The sequence below is a fragment of the Leucoraja erinacea genome, chromosome 43 (assembly GCF_028641065.1).
Source record: "Leucoraja erinacea ecotype New England chromosome 43, Leri_hhj_1, whole genome shotgun sequence".
NCBI lineage: Eukaryota > Metazoa > Chordata > Chondrichthyes > Rajiformes > Rajidae > Leucoraja > Leucoraja erinaceus.
Window position 1 is genome coordinate 1,144,184 of NC_073419.1, and position 20,002 is coordinate 1,164,185.

The 20,002-nt window shown below is 44.6% G+C and overlaps 1 protein-coding gene across 1 annotated transcript in view; it reads left to right on the forward strand.

The window, feature by feature from the left end:
• LOC129714869 (uncharacterized) overlaps nucleotides 1-20,002 on the forward strand; it is a 74,343-nt gene that overhangs the window by 26,802 nt on the left and 27,539 nt on the right. Inside the window, exon 3 of the mRNA XM_055664707.1 lies at nucleotides 19,324-19,512. Within this exon, the coding sequence (XP_055520682.1) occupies nucleotides 19,324-19,512 (189 nt within the window). The remainder of the gene's footprint in view (nucleotides 1-19,323; nucleotides 19,513-20,002) is intronic.

Consider the following 20,002-nt stretch of genomic DNA (forward strand, 5'->3'; position numbering starts at 1 on the left):
TAGCATTACCTTTGCTACATGCCAATTTTAACTCTTGATTCTTGCACCCTATATCCAGGCTACTGTTTGGGGGCCTGCAGATAACTCCCATTTGGGCAGGGGTTCCATTTACCCCTGGCAACTTTAACAGCACATAACAATGTTATTTCACTTATTTATGAACAACTAATGATGAACAGATACTGGTATACCAGAACCAAACACAGTTAACGAGGAAAGATATTCTTGCTATTGAGGGAGTGCAGCGTAGGTTTACAAGGTGAATTCCAGGGATGGCGGGACTGTCATATGCTGAGAGAATGGAGCAGCTGGGCTTGTACACTCTGGAGTTTAGAAGGATGAGAGGCGATCTCATTGAAACATATAAGATTGTTAAGGGCTTGGACACACCAGAGGCAGGAAACATGTTCCCGATGTTGGGGGAGTCCAGAAGCAAGTTTAAGAATAAGGAGTAAGCCATTTAGAACGGAGACGAGGAAACACTTTTTCTCACAAAGAGTGGTGAGTCTGTGGAATTCTCTGCCTCAGACGGCGGTGGAGGCAGGTTCTCTGGATACTTTCAAGAGAGAGCTAGATAAGGCTCTTAAAAATAGCGGAGTCAGGGGATATGGGGAGAACGCAGGAACGAGGTACTGATTGTGGATGATCAGCCATGATCACATTGAATGGCGGTGCTGGCACAAAGGGCCAAATGGCACGGAAACAGGTCCATCGGCCCTCTGAGTCATCGCAGGAGGTTTACCATGGTCGACCAATGGCTTGTTGAAGTCATGGATCCGGACAATTGTTCTGAATGGGATGGTACCTGACTGGGGCATGGTTAAAATGTGGGTTTTGCTATTGTCTCCACTTGTGTTTGTGTGTGGAAACATGCCCAGGATAGTGCACAGAAGCACGAGCAACTTAACCCAGCCGTAGACTTCACAAGGAAATATCAGGTGAGACCATGAAGGGGGGGACACAGTGGCACAGCGGTAGAGTTGCTGTCTCGCTGCGCAAGATTCGATACTGACTTCGGGTGCTGTCTGTGTGGAGTTTGTAAGTCCTCTCTGAGACTTCGTGGGATTTCTCTGGTTGCTCAGGTTTCCTCCCACATTTAAAAGATTTGCAGGTTTGTAGATTAATTGGCTTCGGTAAAAATTGTAAATTGTCCCTAGTGTACAGGAGCGTGCGGGGCAATCGCTGGTCGGCACAGACTCGCTGGGCCGAAGGGCCTGCTTCCACGCTGTATCTCCAAAGTCTAAAGAAAATCTTTGTCGAAAAGGCAGTTTTATGGGAAGAAAGAGAAAAACCTAGCAGGTGAACCCATTACATTGAAGTTTGATCAAAGGCCGGTGCTAGAGGAGTTACAAGGAACTGCAGATGTTGGATTGCACAAAAGCACGACACAAACCCAGCTGTAGAGTAACTCAATATCGGTCAGACAGCATCTAGGGGGGGACACAGTGGCGCAGGATAGAGTTGATGTCTCGCTGTGCCAGATTCAGACTGACTGGTTTAAATCTGGTATGGAGTTTGTAAGTTTCTCTGGTTTGTGGGATTTCTCTGGTTGCTCGGGTTTCGACCTGAAACGTCACCCATTCGCAGGTTTCTAGATTATGGCTTCGGTCCCAATGCAAATTGTCCCAGTGTTTTGGAGTCTATGGGAGAATTGCTGGTCGGCGCAGGTTGCTGGGCCGAGACCTGCAGAAAAACTTGGAAACTGTATCTCCAAAGTCTAAAAAAATCCACAGTGAAAAGTCAGTGAGCACAAACCAAGGAAGAGAGAAAGCCTAGCAGTGTGGACCCAAGGGACCAGGGTTCTTAATCTCAAATGTATGGAGTGTAGAAGGTGGAAGAGGACAGAGTTGCATTGGGAAGGTCACACTCACAGTGCTAGAGTAATCTCAACCGGTCAGAACAATGTTTTTAACAGATACAACATGGCAGATGATGTAGGGTAATGTCACAATGGATGGGACGTGATCCTATGAAGATAGCTCATTCAAAACCTGCTGTCGAGTAACTCTAGAGAGCTGGTGGGGTGATGTTTCGGGTCGAGGAGGAACAGGTGCTTTGACCTGAAACAGTTGGAAATACCTTGTCTCTAGAGATGCTGCCTGTCCCAATGAGTTACTCCAGCATTTCCAAAACTAGCTGGAGAATGTCTCTGTTTTCCATTGTTGGGACCGAGACTGTTGGATTGGAGTTAAGGACCATTTAGGTACAGCAGCGAGATCACGATGGATGGACCATTGCGCGTCCATGTTGGTTTAATTCTCCACCTCATCCCCACCCTGATCAGTCTGTGACCTCCTGCACAATTATAATGACGCAGAACAGAAGCTTGAGGAACAGCTCATATGTGTTGAATTCAACAACTTCAGGTAACTATCTCTAGTCTGCACCAGAACTGCCCAGTTCTACCATAGGCCACTATTTTGTGATATTCTCCCGCCCGAGTTGTGGGGTTGAAGAGCTCCTGGAGCGGGGCCTAACATCACTGCCCCGCGCGGCTTGGAATGGCTGCGGGACTCTGCGAGCGCACGCCGGGGGCTCTAACACCAAGACCCGGTGTGCGACCTCGCACCACCCGGCGTGGCTTTAATGGCCGCGGGACAATCGCCATCGCCAGCCGGAGGCTTTGACTTTGACTCTGACATCGGGGGGGGGGGGGGAGAGTGCAGCAGCGAGATAAGTTTTTTTGGACCATTCACAGCTATGTGATGGGTTTAATTCTCCACCTGTCCCCACCCTGATCAGTCTGGGGTCCTATGCACAATTATAATGGCTGCAGAAACAGAAGCTTGAGTTTGGACCTCCAGGGGTCCAAATGACAATAAATATCTCTATTGACTAAAAAAAAAAAAAAAAAAGAAAAAATATTTACCTATGAAGAAATGTACCAACCTGTAATGTCATCTGTCCATTCCCTCCACAGCTGCTGCCTGACCTGTTGAGTTCCTCCTGCACGTTGTGTTTTTCTCAAAATTCCAGCATCTGCAGTTTCTTGTATCTCCAGTGATATTTGTTCGTTACTCCCCCTTATCCAGTGCGATCTTCAACAGCCGTGCATTTCAAAGCTTTTACTTTCCTGAGTTTGTGTTTTGTAACTTCAACAGTTTATCACCATGGCAACCCTGGTCTCATACTTTGTCCAACCCATCCCTTGCCCACCTTCTCCACAACTAACTTGTTTTCAGTTCTCAGTTGCAAAGATAGTTTAATTCTGTTTCTCTACCCACAGACGCTGCCTGACCCGCTGTGTGTTTCCAGTACTCTCTGGTTTTGTTTCAGGTTTCCAGCATCTGCAGTTTCATTTGCTCATGTTAAGGGTTCAAGCTCACTGCTGGTATCTGTTCTGAAAATAATGATGTTGTTGAGAAACAGTTTAGAGGGGAAATAGGAGGGACCCAGAATAGATCTGGACATTTGAAGTATTTTGCTACAGGACAATAGACAATAGACAATAGGTGCAGGAGTAGGCCATTTGGCCCTTCGAGCCAGCACCGCCATTCAATGTCATCATGGCTGATCATCCACAATCCTGCCTTCTCCCCGTATCCCCTGACTCCGCTATTTTTAAGAGCCCTATCTAGCTCTCTCTTGAAAGCATCCAGAGAACCGGCCTCCACCGCCCTCTGAGGCAGAGAATTCCACAGACTCACCACTCTCTGTGAGAAAAAGTGTTTCCTCGTCTCCGTTCTAAATGGCTTACTCCTTATTCTTAAACTGTGGCCCCTGGTTCAGGACTCCCCCAACATCGGGAACATGTTTCCTGCCTCTAGCGTGTCCAAACCCTTAACAATCTTATATGTTTCAATGAGATGCCCTCTCATCCTTCTGAACTCCAGAGTGTACAAGCCCAGCTGCTCCATTCTCTCAGCATATGACAGTCCCGCCATCCCGGGAATTAACCTTGTAAACCTACGCTGCACTCCCTCAATAGCAAGAAAGTCCTTCCTCAAATTAGGGGACCAAAACTGCACACAATACTCCAGGTGTGGTCTCACTAGGACCATGAAGAGAAGTTGGTGCTCCAGTAATGACTGAATAGGCTGATATGTAACAAGGAGATTGTAGCTCCATCCAACTAGGCAACTCATTGATGGCTAATCATCTCCATTCAATATTTTTAGAAGATCAGGTCAGCATTAAATGTACAAATTATACTAAAATTAGACTCTGCAATTGAAGTATCAAGACAGGTTTTCCCATTGTGACTCACGCTGAAAGTCCATGGTCACACCCAAACATTTCCCTTTTATTAAGCAGGAAGATGGAAATGTTAAATATATTTAATATATAAGGCCCTTGTGGCTAAAGGTATCGGGAAATGGAGAGAAGGCAGATACAGGATCCTGAGTTGGATGATCAGCCATGATAATATTGAATGGTGGTGCAGGCTCGAAGGGCCGAATGGCCTACTCTTGCACCTATTTTCTATGTTTCTATTCCATCGCATGTGATTTAAATATTTTTTTGTGCAGCAAAGAACACTCTAGAGAGACGATTGAAGATTATGCATGTTAAAAAAAAAGCCAGAGGCTGATTTATTTAAGTTTCAAGGAGGATTTGATGGATGTCATTTAATTGGGAGAAGCACCATTTTGTGCCTTTGGACTGATGATGCAGTGGGAAGGTTGTATAAAGGATGCAGGTAAAAAGCAGGCTCAGTACAGTGGTTGACGATGTCCCACAGGGATGCAAGAAGGTGAGACGAATTCTGCAAGAGGTTGATTTTGTGATGCATTTCTCAGAAGGCTGTGCAAAGTGTGCGGCATCACTCTGTGTTTAACTCATGGCGACTAATTTGTCCAAATTCAAATGCTCACAGCTGAACATTTTCCATCTATTATTTATTTATGTTCTTTCCTGTCAGGTGAGAATTTATCAAGGGCATGGAAGTGGAAAGTGTATTCTATTGCATCTAATTCACATCTTATTTAGTGCAGCAAAGAACTTTGGGTGTCTAGAGAGAGCATAGCAAAAGGTGGTTAGGATGATTTTTAATTCATAGCTCCGAATTATCAGGGCAGTGTTAAGGACATTTGAAAAATGATGCAGGAGTAGGCCATTCGGCCCCACCTTTCATGGATGATCTACATCAAACACCATTCTCCTGTCCTATCCCCATGTTCTTGAAACCTTTTAGCAGGCAGAAGTCCAGCTCCATTTCACCCAGAGATTGAAATTCCAATGATTCATCACCTTGAGCCAAAGAATCATTCCTCATTTCAGTTCTATATAGCACACCCTTTATTTTGAGATTGTGTACTCTGGTTAGGAATCCTTAACCAGGGGAAACATCCAATAATAATAATAATAATAATATATTTTATTGTCACTGCACATAAGTGCAACGAGATTTGGTATGCAGCTTCCATCTGATGTCATAACTTAAATAACTAATAAAATTTAGATTTAGATACCCCTGAGAACATGGTTTGTAAAAAGAGCATTAAAACAGTGAAACAGTCAAAACAGACTAAAGTGCAGATGTGTCTGTGCGACGTGACCATCCGAGGGAGACAGTCCAGGGGGGATGGGGGGCACTCAGCAGGGCCGGTTCAGAGCCGCTATAGTTCTGGGAATTAAGCTGTTTCTGAGTCTGGCGGTTGAGGCGTAGAAGGCCTTGTAACGTCTGCTGGAGGGAAGTAGTTCGAACAGTCCGTTACAAGGGTGTGAGGAGTCTTTATGGATACTGACGGCCTTCCTGAGGCACAGTGTGTGGTAGATGCCCTCCAAGGCTGGTAGCAGTGGCAAGCGATCCACCCCATTGAGTTCCCTTTGTACATCGCAGTAAGGTCATCACTCATTTTCCTAAACTCTAGAGATTGGAGATCTTTCACATAATCTATCCTCATCTCACAGACCCAGCACTGCAGGAAGCAGACGGTAAATCTTCATCAGACTCTCTCTGTTACAAGTATATCCTTGTCCAGGTATTGAGACCAGTATTGTACATAATCCTAAGCACCTTATCATTGCAGAAAGATACCTTTACTTTTGTATGCATATCCAATCCAGCAGCAATAAATGCCAACATGTTCTTTGCCTTTATAATGGTCTGCACCACCATTTTTTTTTACCAGGGCATAAAGAATCATTTGAACATCAACACTTCTAAAATAAATTACTCATCATTTCTCTTTCTTCTACTGAAGTGGATTTTTTTTCATTTTTATACACCACTTGCCATATTGTTGCTCATCCACTTAAATTGTCTGCACCTTCTTAGAATTAGAGTCAAACAGCCTGTGTGAGAAGGAACTGCAGACGCTGGATAAAATCGAAGGTAGACACAAAATGCTGGAGTAACTCAGCGGGTGAGGCAGCATCTATGGAGAGAAGGACTGGGTGACGTTTCGGGTCGAGACCCTTCTTCAGACTGATATCAGGGGCGGGACAAAGAAAGAATGTAGGCGGAGACAGTAAGGCTAGTGGGAGAACTGGGAAGGGGGAGGGGATGGAGAGAGAAAGCAATGGCTACCTGAAGTCAATGTTCATACCGCTGGGGTGTAAACTACCCAAGCAAATTATGAGGCGCTGTTCCTCCAATTTGTGCTGGGCCTCACACTGATAATGGAGGAGGCCCAGGACAGAAAGGTCAGATTGTGAATGGGAGGGGCAGTTGAAGTGCTGAGCCACCTGGAGATCAGTTAGGTTAAGGCGGACTGAGTGGAGGTGTTCAGCGAAACGATCGCCGAGCCTGCACTTAGTCTCGCCGATGTAGAGAAGTTGACACTTGGAGCAGCGGATGCAGTAGATGAGGTTGGAGGAGGTGCAAGCCTCTCCTGGAAAGACTATTTGGGTCCTTGGATGGAGTCGAGGGGGTGAGGTAGTAAACAGGCCTTTGGGCACAACTCATCCATGCCGACCAGAATGCCCCATCTAAGCTTGTCCCATTTGCCAGTGTTTGGCCCATATCTTTCCAAACCTTTCAGATCCATGTGTCTGTCCAAATCTCTTTTAAATGTTGTTATAGTACCTGCCTGAACTACTTCCCCATCAGCTCATTCAATATACCCACCTGCTTCTGTGTAAAAAAAAAATGCCCTTCAGGTTCTTATTAGAACTTTCTGCTTTCACCTTAAACCTCTAGTTCTTGATTTCCCTACCCTGGTGAAAAAAAAGGCTCTGTGCATTTTCTCTATTCCCCTCATGATGTTCTACATTTGTGTAAGATCATCCCTCAGCCTCCTGCACTTCAAGGAATATTGACTTAACCTTCCCAACCTTTCTCTATAGCTCAGGCCCTCGAGTTTTGGCAACATCATTGTAAATCTTCTCTACACCACAAAATCTCTTCTTCTTGCAGTCTCTTAGATACTCTGTGTGCCGAAGGGCCTGTTTCCATGCTGTATCTCTGAATTAAACGCACATTTGGACCCCTCAGCCAAATCACTGACATAGGGTATGAATAGTTGGGCTCAGTCCTAAGATATACCATTAGTCACAGCTTGTCACCCTAGTTATTCTATCCCTCTTGATTTCTATCCATTAGCCAGCACTTCATTCAGCGGTAGAAAAAAGTGCTGTTGAAACTCAGTGGGTGCAGCAGCATCTATGGAGCGAAAGAATATTTCCTTCGTTCCATAGATGCTGCTGCACCCGCTGAGTTTCTCCAGCACTTTTGTCTACCTTCGATTTTCCAGCATCTGCAGTTCCTTCTTCAACACTTAATTCAGCCTTGGATCTTCTCTAACCTTCTTTACCAAACTCCTTGTGGGACCTTATCAAAGGCCTTCTGAAGATCTGAAAGCATTACATCTATTGACCCCATGCCCCCCATCATCTATTCTCTGTGATATCCTGTCAAAGAAACCATCTAATTATTAAAGGTAGATAAAAATGCGGGAGAAACTCAGCGGGTGAGGAAGCATCTATGGAGCGAAGGAATAGGTGACGTTTCGGGTCGAGACCTTCTTCAGACCCGAAACGTCACCTATTCCTTCGCTCCATAGATGCTGCCTCACCCGCTGAGTTTCTCCAGCATTTTTATCTACCTTCGATTTTTCCAGCATCTGCAGTTCCTTCTTAAACATCAAATTATTAAAATGTGATTTTGTTATTCATAAGCCCACGTTGACTCCTCTCAGTCATTATTTTTCCAAGTGTCTTGATATCATACGCTTTGTTATGGATCAAAAATAAAGTGCTGGATATCTTACATTTCATAGAAACATAGAAAATAGGTGCAGGAGGAGGCCATTCGGCCCTTCGAGCTAGCACCGCCATTCATTGTGATCATGGCTGATCGTCCCCAATCAATAACCCGTGCCTGCCTTCTCCCCATATCCTTTGACTCCACTAGTCCATACAGCTCTATCTAACTCTCTCTTAAATCCATCCAGTGACTTGGCCTCCACTGCCCACTGTGGCAGGGAATTCCATAAATTCACAACTCTCTGGGTGAAAACGTTTTTTCTCACCTCAGTCTTAAATGACCTCCCCTTTATTCTAAGACTGTGGCCCCTGGTTCTGGACTCGCCCAACATTGGGAACATTTTTCCTGCATCTAGCATGCCCAGTCCTTTTATAATTTTATATGTTTCTATACAATACCCCTCATCCTTCTAAACTCCAGTGAATACAAGCCTAGTCTTTTCAATCTTTCCTCTTATGACAGTCCCGCCATCCCAGGGATCAATCTCGTGAACCTACGCTGCACTGCCTCAATCTCAATTTCATTCCATCCTCCAGGTCATTATGTAAACAGTAAGCAATTGAGGCGCAGAATTGTTCCCTGGGGGATTCCACTAGTTACACCCCTTCAGCCTGAAATTGACCCATTTATTCCTACTCTCTGTTTTCTGTGTGACAACCAGTTTTCAATCCATGCTACTGCACTTCCTCCAATACCTTGGGCTCGTAATTTAGATACCAGCCTCTTATGTGACACCTTGTGAAATGCTTTTTGGAAATCTAAATACATTGCACCATGTGAGGAATAGATCAGGTAGACGCACAGAGTCTTTTGCCCAGAGTAGGTGAATCACGAGCCAGAGGACATAGGTTGAAAGTGAAGGGGGAAAGATTTAGTAGGAACCTGAAGAGTAACTTTTTCACACAGAGGAGGATGGTGGGTGTATGGAAGGAGCTGCCGGAGGATGTAGTTGAGGCAGGTAGTGCCGCAATGGTTAAAAAACATTTGGACAGGTACATGGATACGACAGGTGTACAGGGATATGGGCCAAGCGCAGGCATGTGGGACTCATGTAGATGGGTCATGTTGGTCGGTGTGGGCAAGAAGCTTATGGACAGTGTTCAGAAGCCTGAACAGAAGTTATGAAGCAGAATAGTTTTATTTCAACTAATTGGTGAGGCCAACCAGCAGCACAAAATGTTGTAGGAGAGCATTATTATCTTGTGTTTTAAGTTGACTGACACCTCAGTTTGAACACTTGATGGGAGCTTTTGTTGACTTAACGATCTATTGCATGGAATGAGAGGCACTGACCTGATTTTACCCATGTTTTTGGAACACTCTTAATTGATTTTCATTCTTGTGGAGTCAGTTGTACTTAGCTGAATTAGTTAACCTTACTTTTAGACCATAACCGCTGTCGGGTGCTGTGACAATGAAGAATATTGAAATAGAGTTCGACAGACACCAGCCAGGATCACCATCCATTTTCCATATGTGAGCTTGGAAGGCAAGTGTCAGTGCTGGAGCAGCTCAACATGTTAGGCAGCATCTCTGGAGAAAAGGAACAGGTGGCGTTTAGGGTCGGAATCCTACTGACACAGTTCTAAGTGAATCTTTATACTGAAGTATATGTAGTTCTCCAGGCAGGTTCTAATTTCATGCGCTGTTTTCCGCTGAATACATATCTCAGCATGGGTTAAAATGATTGGAGTGTAGCATTGGGGTTTTAACTTAGTACTGTATATTGGATGATTTCTAACTGAAAGCAATTTTCCAAATGATTCACCTTGAATGCAAAAGTAGATAGTGCATCAGTTAAATAGATCATTGGTGAGACATCATCTGGAGAACCGTGGACAATGTTGGTCTTCTGCTTTAATGATGCGTGTTAATGCATTGGAATCGGTTCACTGACGGTTAGCACGCTAATAACTGGAACGAGCCAGGTTTTATGTGAAGAAAGGTGGGATTTATATCCACTCATGTACAGAAGAGTGAGAAACATAACATCTTATGGGATCGTCATAGAGACATTCCCTCTGCTGAGAGAGATAAAAAATAAGGGATCATCCATTTAAGCAGAGTTGAAGCAAAATTTCATAGTGTTATGTATGAGCCTTTGTAACTATCGCTAAAAGAATGGTGAAAGCAAAGCCTTTGAATATTTTTAAAGCAATGTTGGATGATAGGTGCTTGAGATGCAATGGGTGACAGGTTGCCAGGGGTCAATGTAGCAGGGAGTTTACCATCTGGTCTGCCGTGATCCTATTAAATGGCGGACATCGACTTTATCTTGCACTAAATCTGACCCGCTTGATTGTAATCATGTATAGTCTTTTCGCTGACTGGTTACCACATAACAAAAAAGCTTTTCATTGTACTTTTTCTGAATAAGAATAATAAACATGTGACAATAATAATAAACTGTGCAGGTCTCCCCTCAAGCCTCCAATGCTTCAGAGAAAACAGTCCAGGTTTGTCCATCCTCTCCTTATAGTTAATACCCCCTGATCCAGTTAGCATTCCGGTAAATCTCTTCAAATCCTACATGTCCTTCCTGTAATGGGATAACTAGACCTGTATGCAATACTCCAAATGCAGCCTAACAAATGTCTTACTAAGCCCAACATGACTTCATAACTCTTATACTCAATGCTCTGACCCATGAAGGCAAGCATACCGAATGCCTGCTTTACCACTATCTACTTGTGGTGACACTTTCGGGGAACTATGGATTAGGATCCCAAGATCCCTCTGCACATTAATGGTGTTAAGGGTCTTTCCATTACCTTTAGATTTCACCTTGCATTTGACCTCCCACTTGCTCGGATTAAACTCCATCTACCATTTCTACATCATTTCTGTAACTGATCAATATCCCACTGTATACTGTAATTTGACAGCCTTTGCTCACAGACTGGAACTCCAGCAATCTTGGTGTCATCTGCAAACTAATGTCCCTGTCCCACTTAGGAAACCTGAACGGAAACCTCTGGAGACTTTGCGCCCCACCCAAGGTTTCAATGCGGTTCCCGGAGGTTGCAGGTGGTTGCAGGTAGTGGAAGCTGGTAGGGAGACTGACAAAAACCTCCGGGAATCGCACGGAAACCTTGGGTGGGGCACAAAGTCTCCAGAGGTTTCCGTTCAGGTTTCCTAAGTGGGACAGGGGCATTACTAACCAACCCACCTACAGAGGTCCCAGCACCGAACCCTGTGGAACTCCACTGGCCTCAAGCCTGAATAATGCCCTTCCATCTCAATCCTCAATCTTGTATTAGTAGGTCAGTTCTGAATCCATACCAACAAGTCACTGTCTTAATCTTCAGGATCAGTCTATCATGGGGGGTTTTATCAAATGCTTCACTAAAATCCATGTAGACAACATCCACCACCCTACCTTCATCAATCACCTTCGTCACCTCCTCAAAAAAAACTCAATCAAGTTCGTAAGACATGACCTACCACCTAGATAGCCATGCTGACTGTCTCTAATTAGCTCGTTCTTTTCCAAATGGCTGTAAATCCTATCGTAATGACAATTTCAAAAACTTTTGCAATGTCCAACTTTCTGTTGTCATTACTACACAGGCAGGTAGGAGTGAACTTACGCAGACGATAAAAAAAACGGATCCTCCAGTCGTTCGTTCGTTCCAGTTTAATTAATTCTTTATAGAAGTAGTTGTACAAATAAAGAGATGATTCATACCAGGTATTCCTTATTCTCATACAAGCTGTAACTTTCCGTTCTCTCTCTCTCTCAACTGGTAAGAACTGTATTCTCTCTCCCGTGCTTGCCCGTCTGATCTGGCCACTCCCTCTCCTGATATGATATATGTAAACTTCATCTACGTATCAAAAGCCCATCCCTAAGTGTTCAAAATAATACTGCTCTAGACAATATCTAGACAAACTAATATAATATGCTAACAGCAACTAGTCTAAGCGTGAATGGCTCCGACGCCTATCCTGAAGAATCCTCTCCATTAGCTTCCCAACGTGAGACTGACATGAGTCTCACTGGCCTCTCATTCCCTGGATTCTTTCTACTTTCCTCCTATAACAACATTGGGTAGTCTCCAGACCTCCAGGCCCTTTCCTTGTAACTAGAAAATATTTCCTTGTAACTAGAACCCTCTTTGCCGAGGGTTCTGCAGTGTCCTGCTTCTCCTAATAGCCTGGGATAGATCCCTTTAAGCTCTGGGAATTTATCCACCTTAATGCTTTTCCAGAGGACAAATAGCATCTCATTCTTGATTTCAAACTGCTTTTGAATATCAGTATTCTCCACACTGATCTCGCTGTCCTCCATGTCTTTCTCTTTGGTGAATACAGATGCAATGTACTCGTTGTTTTACCTCAGCTCTAACCTCTGACCCCAAGCACATTTTTCCTCTTGTTCACTAGCTTTTTAAAATTAACTAGTGCTTGCCCTATATTTCTTTGTGCTTTTTCTGTAAAAAAAAAAACCCTGTAAAACACATTGCCTGACAATGACAATTAAAATTGAATCTGAATCTGCCTTTTCACAGTAAAACCTTGCATCCTGGCCCAAGCCTGAACGATATATATAGGATTTGATGGATTCATATGAGGAAACTTAAATTCTTGAGCTGTGGCATAGTGTCACAGTGGTGGAGCTGCTGCCTTAGTGTCAGAGAAATGGGTTCAATCCTGACTATGGGCGGTGTCCATATGGAGATTCTCCGAGTGTTCCTGTATTCTCCGGGGTTCCCCTCACCCACTATAGATGAGGCACACATGAGGGTCTCCTCCATACCCCGTAACACTGCTCTCTCTCCTCATCCCCCCACTCGCAACAAGGGCAGAGTCCCCCTGGTCCTCACCTTTCAACCCACTAGCCGGCACATACACCAAATAGTCCTCCGTCAGTTTCGCCACCTCCAATGTGACCCCACCACTCGCCACATCTTCCCATCTCCCCCCGTCTGCCTTCCGCAAAGACCGCTCCCTCCGCAACTCCCTTATCAATTCTTCCCTTCCCTCCCGTACCACCCCCTCCCCGGGCACTTTCCTTAGCAACCGCAAGAGATGCTACACCTATCGCTTTACCTCCCCCCTCGACTCCATTCAAGGACTCAAGCAGTCGTTCCAGGTGCGACAGAGGTTTACCTGCACCTCCTCCAACCTCATCTATTGCATCCGCTGCTCTAGATGTCAGCTGATCTATATCGGTGAGACCAAGCCTAGGCTTGGCGATCGTTTTGCCGAGCACCTCCGCTCGGTCCGCATTAACCAACCTGACCTCCCGGTGGCTCAGCACTTCAACTCCCCCTCCCATTCAGTATCCGACCTCTCTGTCCTGGGTCTCCTCCATGGCCAGAGTGAGCACCACTGGAAATGGAGGAACAGCACCTCATATTCCGCTTGGAGAGTCTGCATCCTGGTGGCATGAACATTGAATTCTCCCAATTCTGTTAACCCTTGGTTTCTCCTCCCCTTCCTCAGCCCTCGGGCTCCTCCTCCTCCTTTTTCCTTTCTTCTCCCCGCCTCCCCCCACCCCCTATCAGTCTGAAGAAGGGTTTCAGCCCGAAACGTTGCCTATCTCCTTCGCTTCATAAATGCTGCTGCATTTCTCCAGCATTTTTGTGTACCTTGTAAGTAAATAACTAATGTACGGGGATTGATTGGTGGGCCGAAGGGCCTGTTTCCATGCTGCATCTCTAAACTAAAATAAACTCAGTTGGGTTAGGATTGACCAGGCTCCAATCAGGTTTTAGTTTTAGCCCTGAGCAGATTTCTGCTCCTGAGATTCCAACTTTACATTTTCAATGGACTTGTTTGTCTTCCTTTGGCCTGAAGTGGCAACCTCAGTTTTCTACACTGAACTCCCTGCTGGAATACTTTGATTGCAAATTTAATCTGAGAACATCCCATTGCAATTTTCTGCTCTATTTGCTGGTGTCACCTAAATTAGTGTAGTCAGCAAACAGATAATCATGGCTTTCTATCTTTCTTCCAAGTCATTTATAGAGTGAAAATGTGTTTAAATAATCTGCCAATACTCACATGTCAATATTTGTTCAAAATGAAGAGTTACTTGCCCGTGGTAACCCAGCCTCCATCAGTCTCTGAGTCTTTGGAGAAGAGGAAGATATGGGGGCCAACAAGAGACACTGAGGAATAAAACCTAATGAAAGTCTGGTGTGGGAAAGGAAGCAAAACAAAATTTTGTGTGGTATAAATTAGTGATACAGTGCAGAAACAGGCCCTTTGGCCTACTGAGTTCACCGACCTGCGATCCTCGTACACTAGCACTTTCTTATAATCACCAGGGACAATTTACCAAAGCCAATTAACCTATAATGCAATAGACAATAGACAATAGGTGCAGGAGTAGGCCATTCGGCCCTTCGAGCCAGCACCGCCATTCAATGTGATCATGGCTGATCATCCCCAATCAGTACCCCGTTCCTGCCTTCTCCCCATATCCCCTGACTCCGCTATTTTTAAGAGCCCTATCTAGCTCTCTCTTGAAAGCATCCAGAGAACCTGCCTCCACCACCCTGAGGCAGAGAATTCCACAGACTCACCACTCTCTGTGAGAAAAAGTGTTTCTTCGTCTCCGTTCTAAATGACTTACTCCTTATTCTTAAAACCTCTACGTCTTTGGAATGTGGGAGGAAAACGGAGCACCCGGAGAAAACCCACATGGGGAGAACGTACCAAATCCGTACGGACAGCACTTGTAGTCAGCATTGGACCCGGGTATCAGGCGCTGTAAGGCAGAAACTCTACCGCTGCGCCACCGTGCCCCCCATTTATCTATTTTCTAAAATATTATTTACTTGTCTAGTATGTAAAGTGCAATTCATAACCTGGCTTTTGGCTGATGCAGTGCAGACACTGCTCTGACATTGGTAGCTGCAATTTTAATTTCATTCACCACATAATCCACATTTGAATAAATGTATAAATAATGCAAAATCCACCTGCCTGCACCTGAACTCTAGATTCATACTTCAAAGTTAGGGTTAGCGCAGTGGGGAACTTTCGTGATTTAATTTCTAATCATAGCCTTGGAAGCTACTGCCAAAGCGTTCAGAAACTGGAGATAATATCTTCTTCCCTTTGGCTAGAGGATGACCTGTTGCTACTGATTTCCGTTGCTTCTGTGATGTCTGGTGATCTCAATGTGGGATCCGTAGACTCTGCCACAGGGTTCTGGAGAGGTGGATGAGAAGTTAGTTTGGGAGGTGATGCGCTTCTTACACCATTTATCCAGGTCTTCTGTGCACTCCCAATGCATGGGCTCAAGGTTCTCAATGTCATCCTGAATTGTCCATTTTCATGTAAAGCAGTCAAGCCTCATCAATGTGACACTTTTTTAAGTAGGCATTGAAAGCATCCTTGAGCATTATCCTCGGTCCACCTGGTATCTCCTTACATTTACAATGTATCAAGCTGCTGAACTTGTGCTAAACAAGTGTTGTCAATGACTGAAGTTAACTTGACCTTGGCTCAGGAGTGGAGGCAACAGTTTTTAATACAGTTTCTAAATTTTTCCTGTTGATTAGCTGTATCCCAGCAGGAAGTTTGTTGGTGGGGAATACTGGGATTAGTGATTTTCTACCAGTATAGAGGAGAGTTCTCTCTCACTTCCTGGCCAACATTTCTTCCTATGTTCACTACCTGGTTTGAAACTCTGTTTTTTAATTTACTCCTGAAACAACAAAAAAGAGGGAATAATATATCTGAAAAAACTGGAGAGTTTTAGTCATATGATCCTGAATCTTTGTTTTTGTACCCAATCTGTACCTATTAGACAATAAGACATAAGAACCGAATTAGGTCATTCGGCCCATCAAGTCTGCTCCACCATTCGATCGTAGCTGACCTTTGGTCTCTCTCTGACCTCATTCTCCTGCCTTCACCCCGTAACCTTTGACATCCTTACTAATCAAGAACCTATCAGAAACCTGGAGCCTTTTTAGCCAGAGATGCTGTCTGAACTGCTGAGTTACTCCAGTACTTGTGCCTATCTTCTGTATAAACCTGCATCTGCAGTTCCTTCCTACACAAGAACCCATAAATCTCTGCTTTAAAAAAAATAATGACTTGGCTTCCACTGCTTTCTGTGGCAATGAATTCCACAGATTCACCACACTCTGGCTAAATAAATTGCTCCTCATCTCCATTGTAAAGGGTACATTTGATCAAGTTTGCGGATGACACTAAGCTGGGGGGCAGTGTTAGCTGTGAGGAGGATGCTAGGAGACTGCAAGGTGACTTGGATAGGCTGGGTGAGTGGGCAAATGTTTGGCAGATGCAGTATAATGTGGATAAATGTGAGGTTATCCATTTTGGTGGCAAAAACGGGAAAGCAGACTATTATCTAAATGGTGGCCGATTGGGAAAGGGGGAGATGCAGCGAGACCTGGGTGTCATGGTACACCAGTCATTGAAGGTAGGCATGCAGGTGCAGCAGGCAGTAAAGAAAGCGAATGGTATGTTAGCTTTCATTGCAAAAGGATTTGAGTATAGGAGCAGGGAGGTTCTACTGCAGTTGTACAGGGGTCTTGGTGAGACCACACCTGGAGTATTGCGTACAGTTTTGGTCTCCAAATCTGAGGAAGGACATTATTGCCATAGAGGGAGTTGCAGAGACGGTTCACCAGACTGATTCCTGGGATGTCAGGACTCTCCTATGAAGAAAGACTGGATAGACTTGGTTTATACTCTCTAGAATTTAGGAGATTGAGAGGGGATCTTATAGAAACTTACAAAATTCTTAAGGGGTTGGACAGGCTAGATGCAGGAAGATTGTTCCCGATGTTAGGGAAGTCCAGGACAAGGGGTCACAGCTTAAGGATAAGGGGGAAAATCCTTTAAAACCGAGATGAGAAGAACTTTTTGCACACAGAGAGTGGTTAATCTCTGGAACTCTCTGCCACAGAGGGTAGTTGAGGCCAGTCATTGGCTATATTTAAGAGGGAGTTAGACGTGGCCCTTGTGGCTAAGGGGATCAGGGGGTATGGAGAGAAGGCAGGTACAGGATACTGAGTTGGATGATCAGCCATGATCATATTGAATGGCGGTGCAGGCTCGAAGGGCCGAATGGCCTACTCCTGCACCTAATTTCTATGTTTCTATGATCTGGTATTTTGTTGGTTCCCATGCTTGATCAATGGTGTTTTATCATTAATGTTTTATTATTATTAATGTTTAGTGTTTTCTGAGTCATTCGTAACTGTCACTGTATGTCATGTTGTTACTTGTGGGCGGAGCACCAAGGCAAATTCCTTGTATGTGAATACTTGGCCAATAAACTTACTTACATCATTTTATTCGGATGCCGTACCCTCTGGTCCTAGACTCTCCCACTACTGGAAATATCTTCTCCACATCCATTCTATCTGTGCCTTTCATTATTTCGCCCATCTATTTCTAAACTCTCAACAAGTACAAGCCCAGACCTTGAAATGCTCCTTATCCGTTAACCCAATCATCCCCTGATCGTTTTTGTAAACCACTGCACCTTGTCCAATGCCAGCATATCCTTCCTCAAATGTGGAGTTCTGTCATATGTGTTTCATAAGGAATAAGATGGTCTTTATTATAGAGACACATTAGGAACTGCAGTTGCGGGAATCTTGAGCATAAAAGTGCTGGAGGAACTCAGTGATTCAGACTGGATCAGTGGGCCTGGACATATGATGTTTCAGTCTGGACCAGACTGGAGTCTGCCTGATCCACTGGGTTCCCGTAGCAATTTGTTTTTTTCGCTTTTATTATATAATTTTATCTCTGACCTGCTACACTTCTCTGTATTTTTATGTTCTCAGGCTGTAGGAAAATCTTTTGTTAGGTACAAAGAATGTCACAGCAAAAGGGCACTCTTGTTTGAAGTGCACAGGTTAAATAGATGTTTTCATCTCCTTTATGTATCCTGGGGGGGATCTGATCTCATAATGTGCCGATCCCCTTTCATCAGCATAACCTTAGAAAATGCCAACACGGAGGGGGACTGTAAGTGTGGATAGGTGGAGGGGCAGGCAGTGTAGAGGAAGCAAGGGCTCTGCAGAAGAACTTGGACAGGGGAGACATAGGAGAGTGGGAAGAAAGTGGCAGATGAAATTCAGTACAGCAAAGTGCGGAGTCATGCATTTGTTAATAAGAATAAGCGCGTAGATTGTTTTCTAAATGGGGAGAGAATCCAGAAATCAGAGGTGCAAAGGGACTCTGTGGAATTCTCTGCCTCAGAGGATGGTGGAGGCAGGTTGTCTGGATGCTTTCAAGAGATTCAGAGCTATAGATAGGGCTCTTAAAAAAAATAGCAGGGGATATGGGGAGAAGGCAGGAACGGGGTGCTGATCGGGGAGAATCAGCCATGATCGCATTGAATGGCGGTGCTGGCTCAAAGGGCCAAATGGCCTACTCCTGCACTTATTGTCTATTGACTAGGGAGTGCTGGTGCAGGACTCCCAAAAAGCTGATTTGCAAGCGAATCGGTAGTATGGAAGGAAAATTTATATCAAGAGGACTGGAATACAAAAACCGAGATGTAATGCTGAGGCTCTATAAGGCGCTGGTCAGGCCGCATTTGGTGTACTGTGAGCAAATTTGGGCCCCATATCTGAGGAAGGATGTGCTAAATCTGGAGAGAGGAGGTTTACAAGTATAATTCCAGGAATGAGTGGGTGGAATGAGTGGGTTAACATATGACGAGCGTTTGACGGCACTGGGCCTCTGCTCGCTGGAGTTTAGAAGGTTGAGGGGGGACCTCATTGAACTAACAGAATAAAAAAAAGCATAGATAGAGTCGATGAGGAAAGGATGTTTCCACTGGTGGGAGAGTCTAGGACCAGATGTCATAGCCTCAGAATTAAAGGGCACACTTTTAGAAAGGAGGTGAGGTGGAACTTATTTGGTCAGAAGGTAGTTAATCTGTAGAACATTGCCACAGAGGGCTATGGAGGCCAAGACAGAGGATATTTTTAAGGCAGAAATTGACAAAATCTTGATTAGAACAGGTGTCAAGGGTTATGGAGAGAAGGCAGGAAAATGGGATTAGGAGGCAGAGAATACCATGATTGGAGTAGACTCGATGGGCCAAATGTCCTAATTCTACTCCTATAACTTGTGAACTTGTATGGAATATTGCGGCAAATCTATAAACGGTAAAGGACCACAAGGCAGTCTAATATTTACACAAGGACTTGTTCTTCCTGCAGATGCAATGCCCAGGACTACATCTGGCACAAAGGGATCCGGTGTGAATTTATCATCACAGAGTTCCAGGTGATGTGTATTGCGATTGGTTCAACAGCTGCGGTGATGCTACTTCTATTCATGCTCACCGTCTTCTTCGCAAAGAAGGTTTACTCTTTAAAAACTGAAAATAAAAAGCTTCGGAAAAGGAGGTGAGTATTGTGACACCATCCCTCCAGAACAAACTCAATGGCAAGTTCAATGAAAAAAGCGTTTTCAACAGATTATTTTTAAGCAGAGGCAGATAGCTGATAAACGGATCATATTATGTTCCTCTCCGATTTCTCCACCTCTGCCTTTCTCCCTTTTTTGCGGTTCCACCAGTCCCTGTTCTACTCTTTATAAAAGAGTCACAGAGTGATACAGTGTGGAAACAGGTCCTTTGGCCCAACCTGCCCATACCGGCCAACATGTCCTAGCTTCACTAGTCCCACCTGCCCGCGTTTGACCCATATACCTCCAAACCTGCCCTATCCATGTTCCTGTCTAACTGTTTCTTAAACGTTGGGATAGTCTCAGCCTCAACAAACTCCTCTGGCAGCTTGTTCTTTACACCACCACCCTTTGTGTGAAAAAGTTACCCCTCAGATTCCTATTAAATCTTTTCCCCTTTTCCTTAAACCTCTGGCCCTTTTGTCCTCC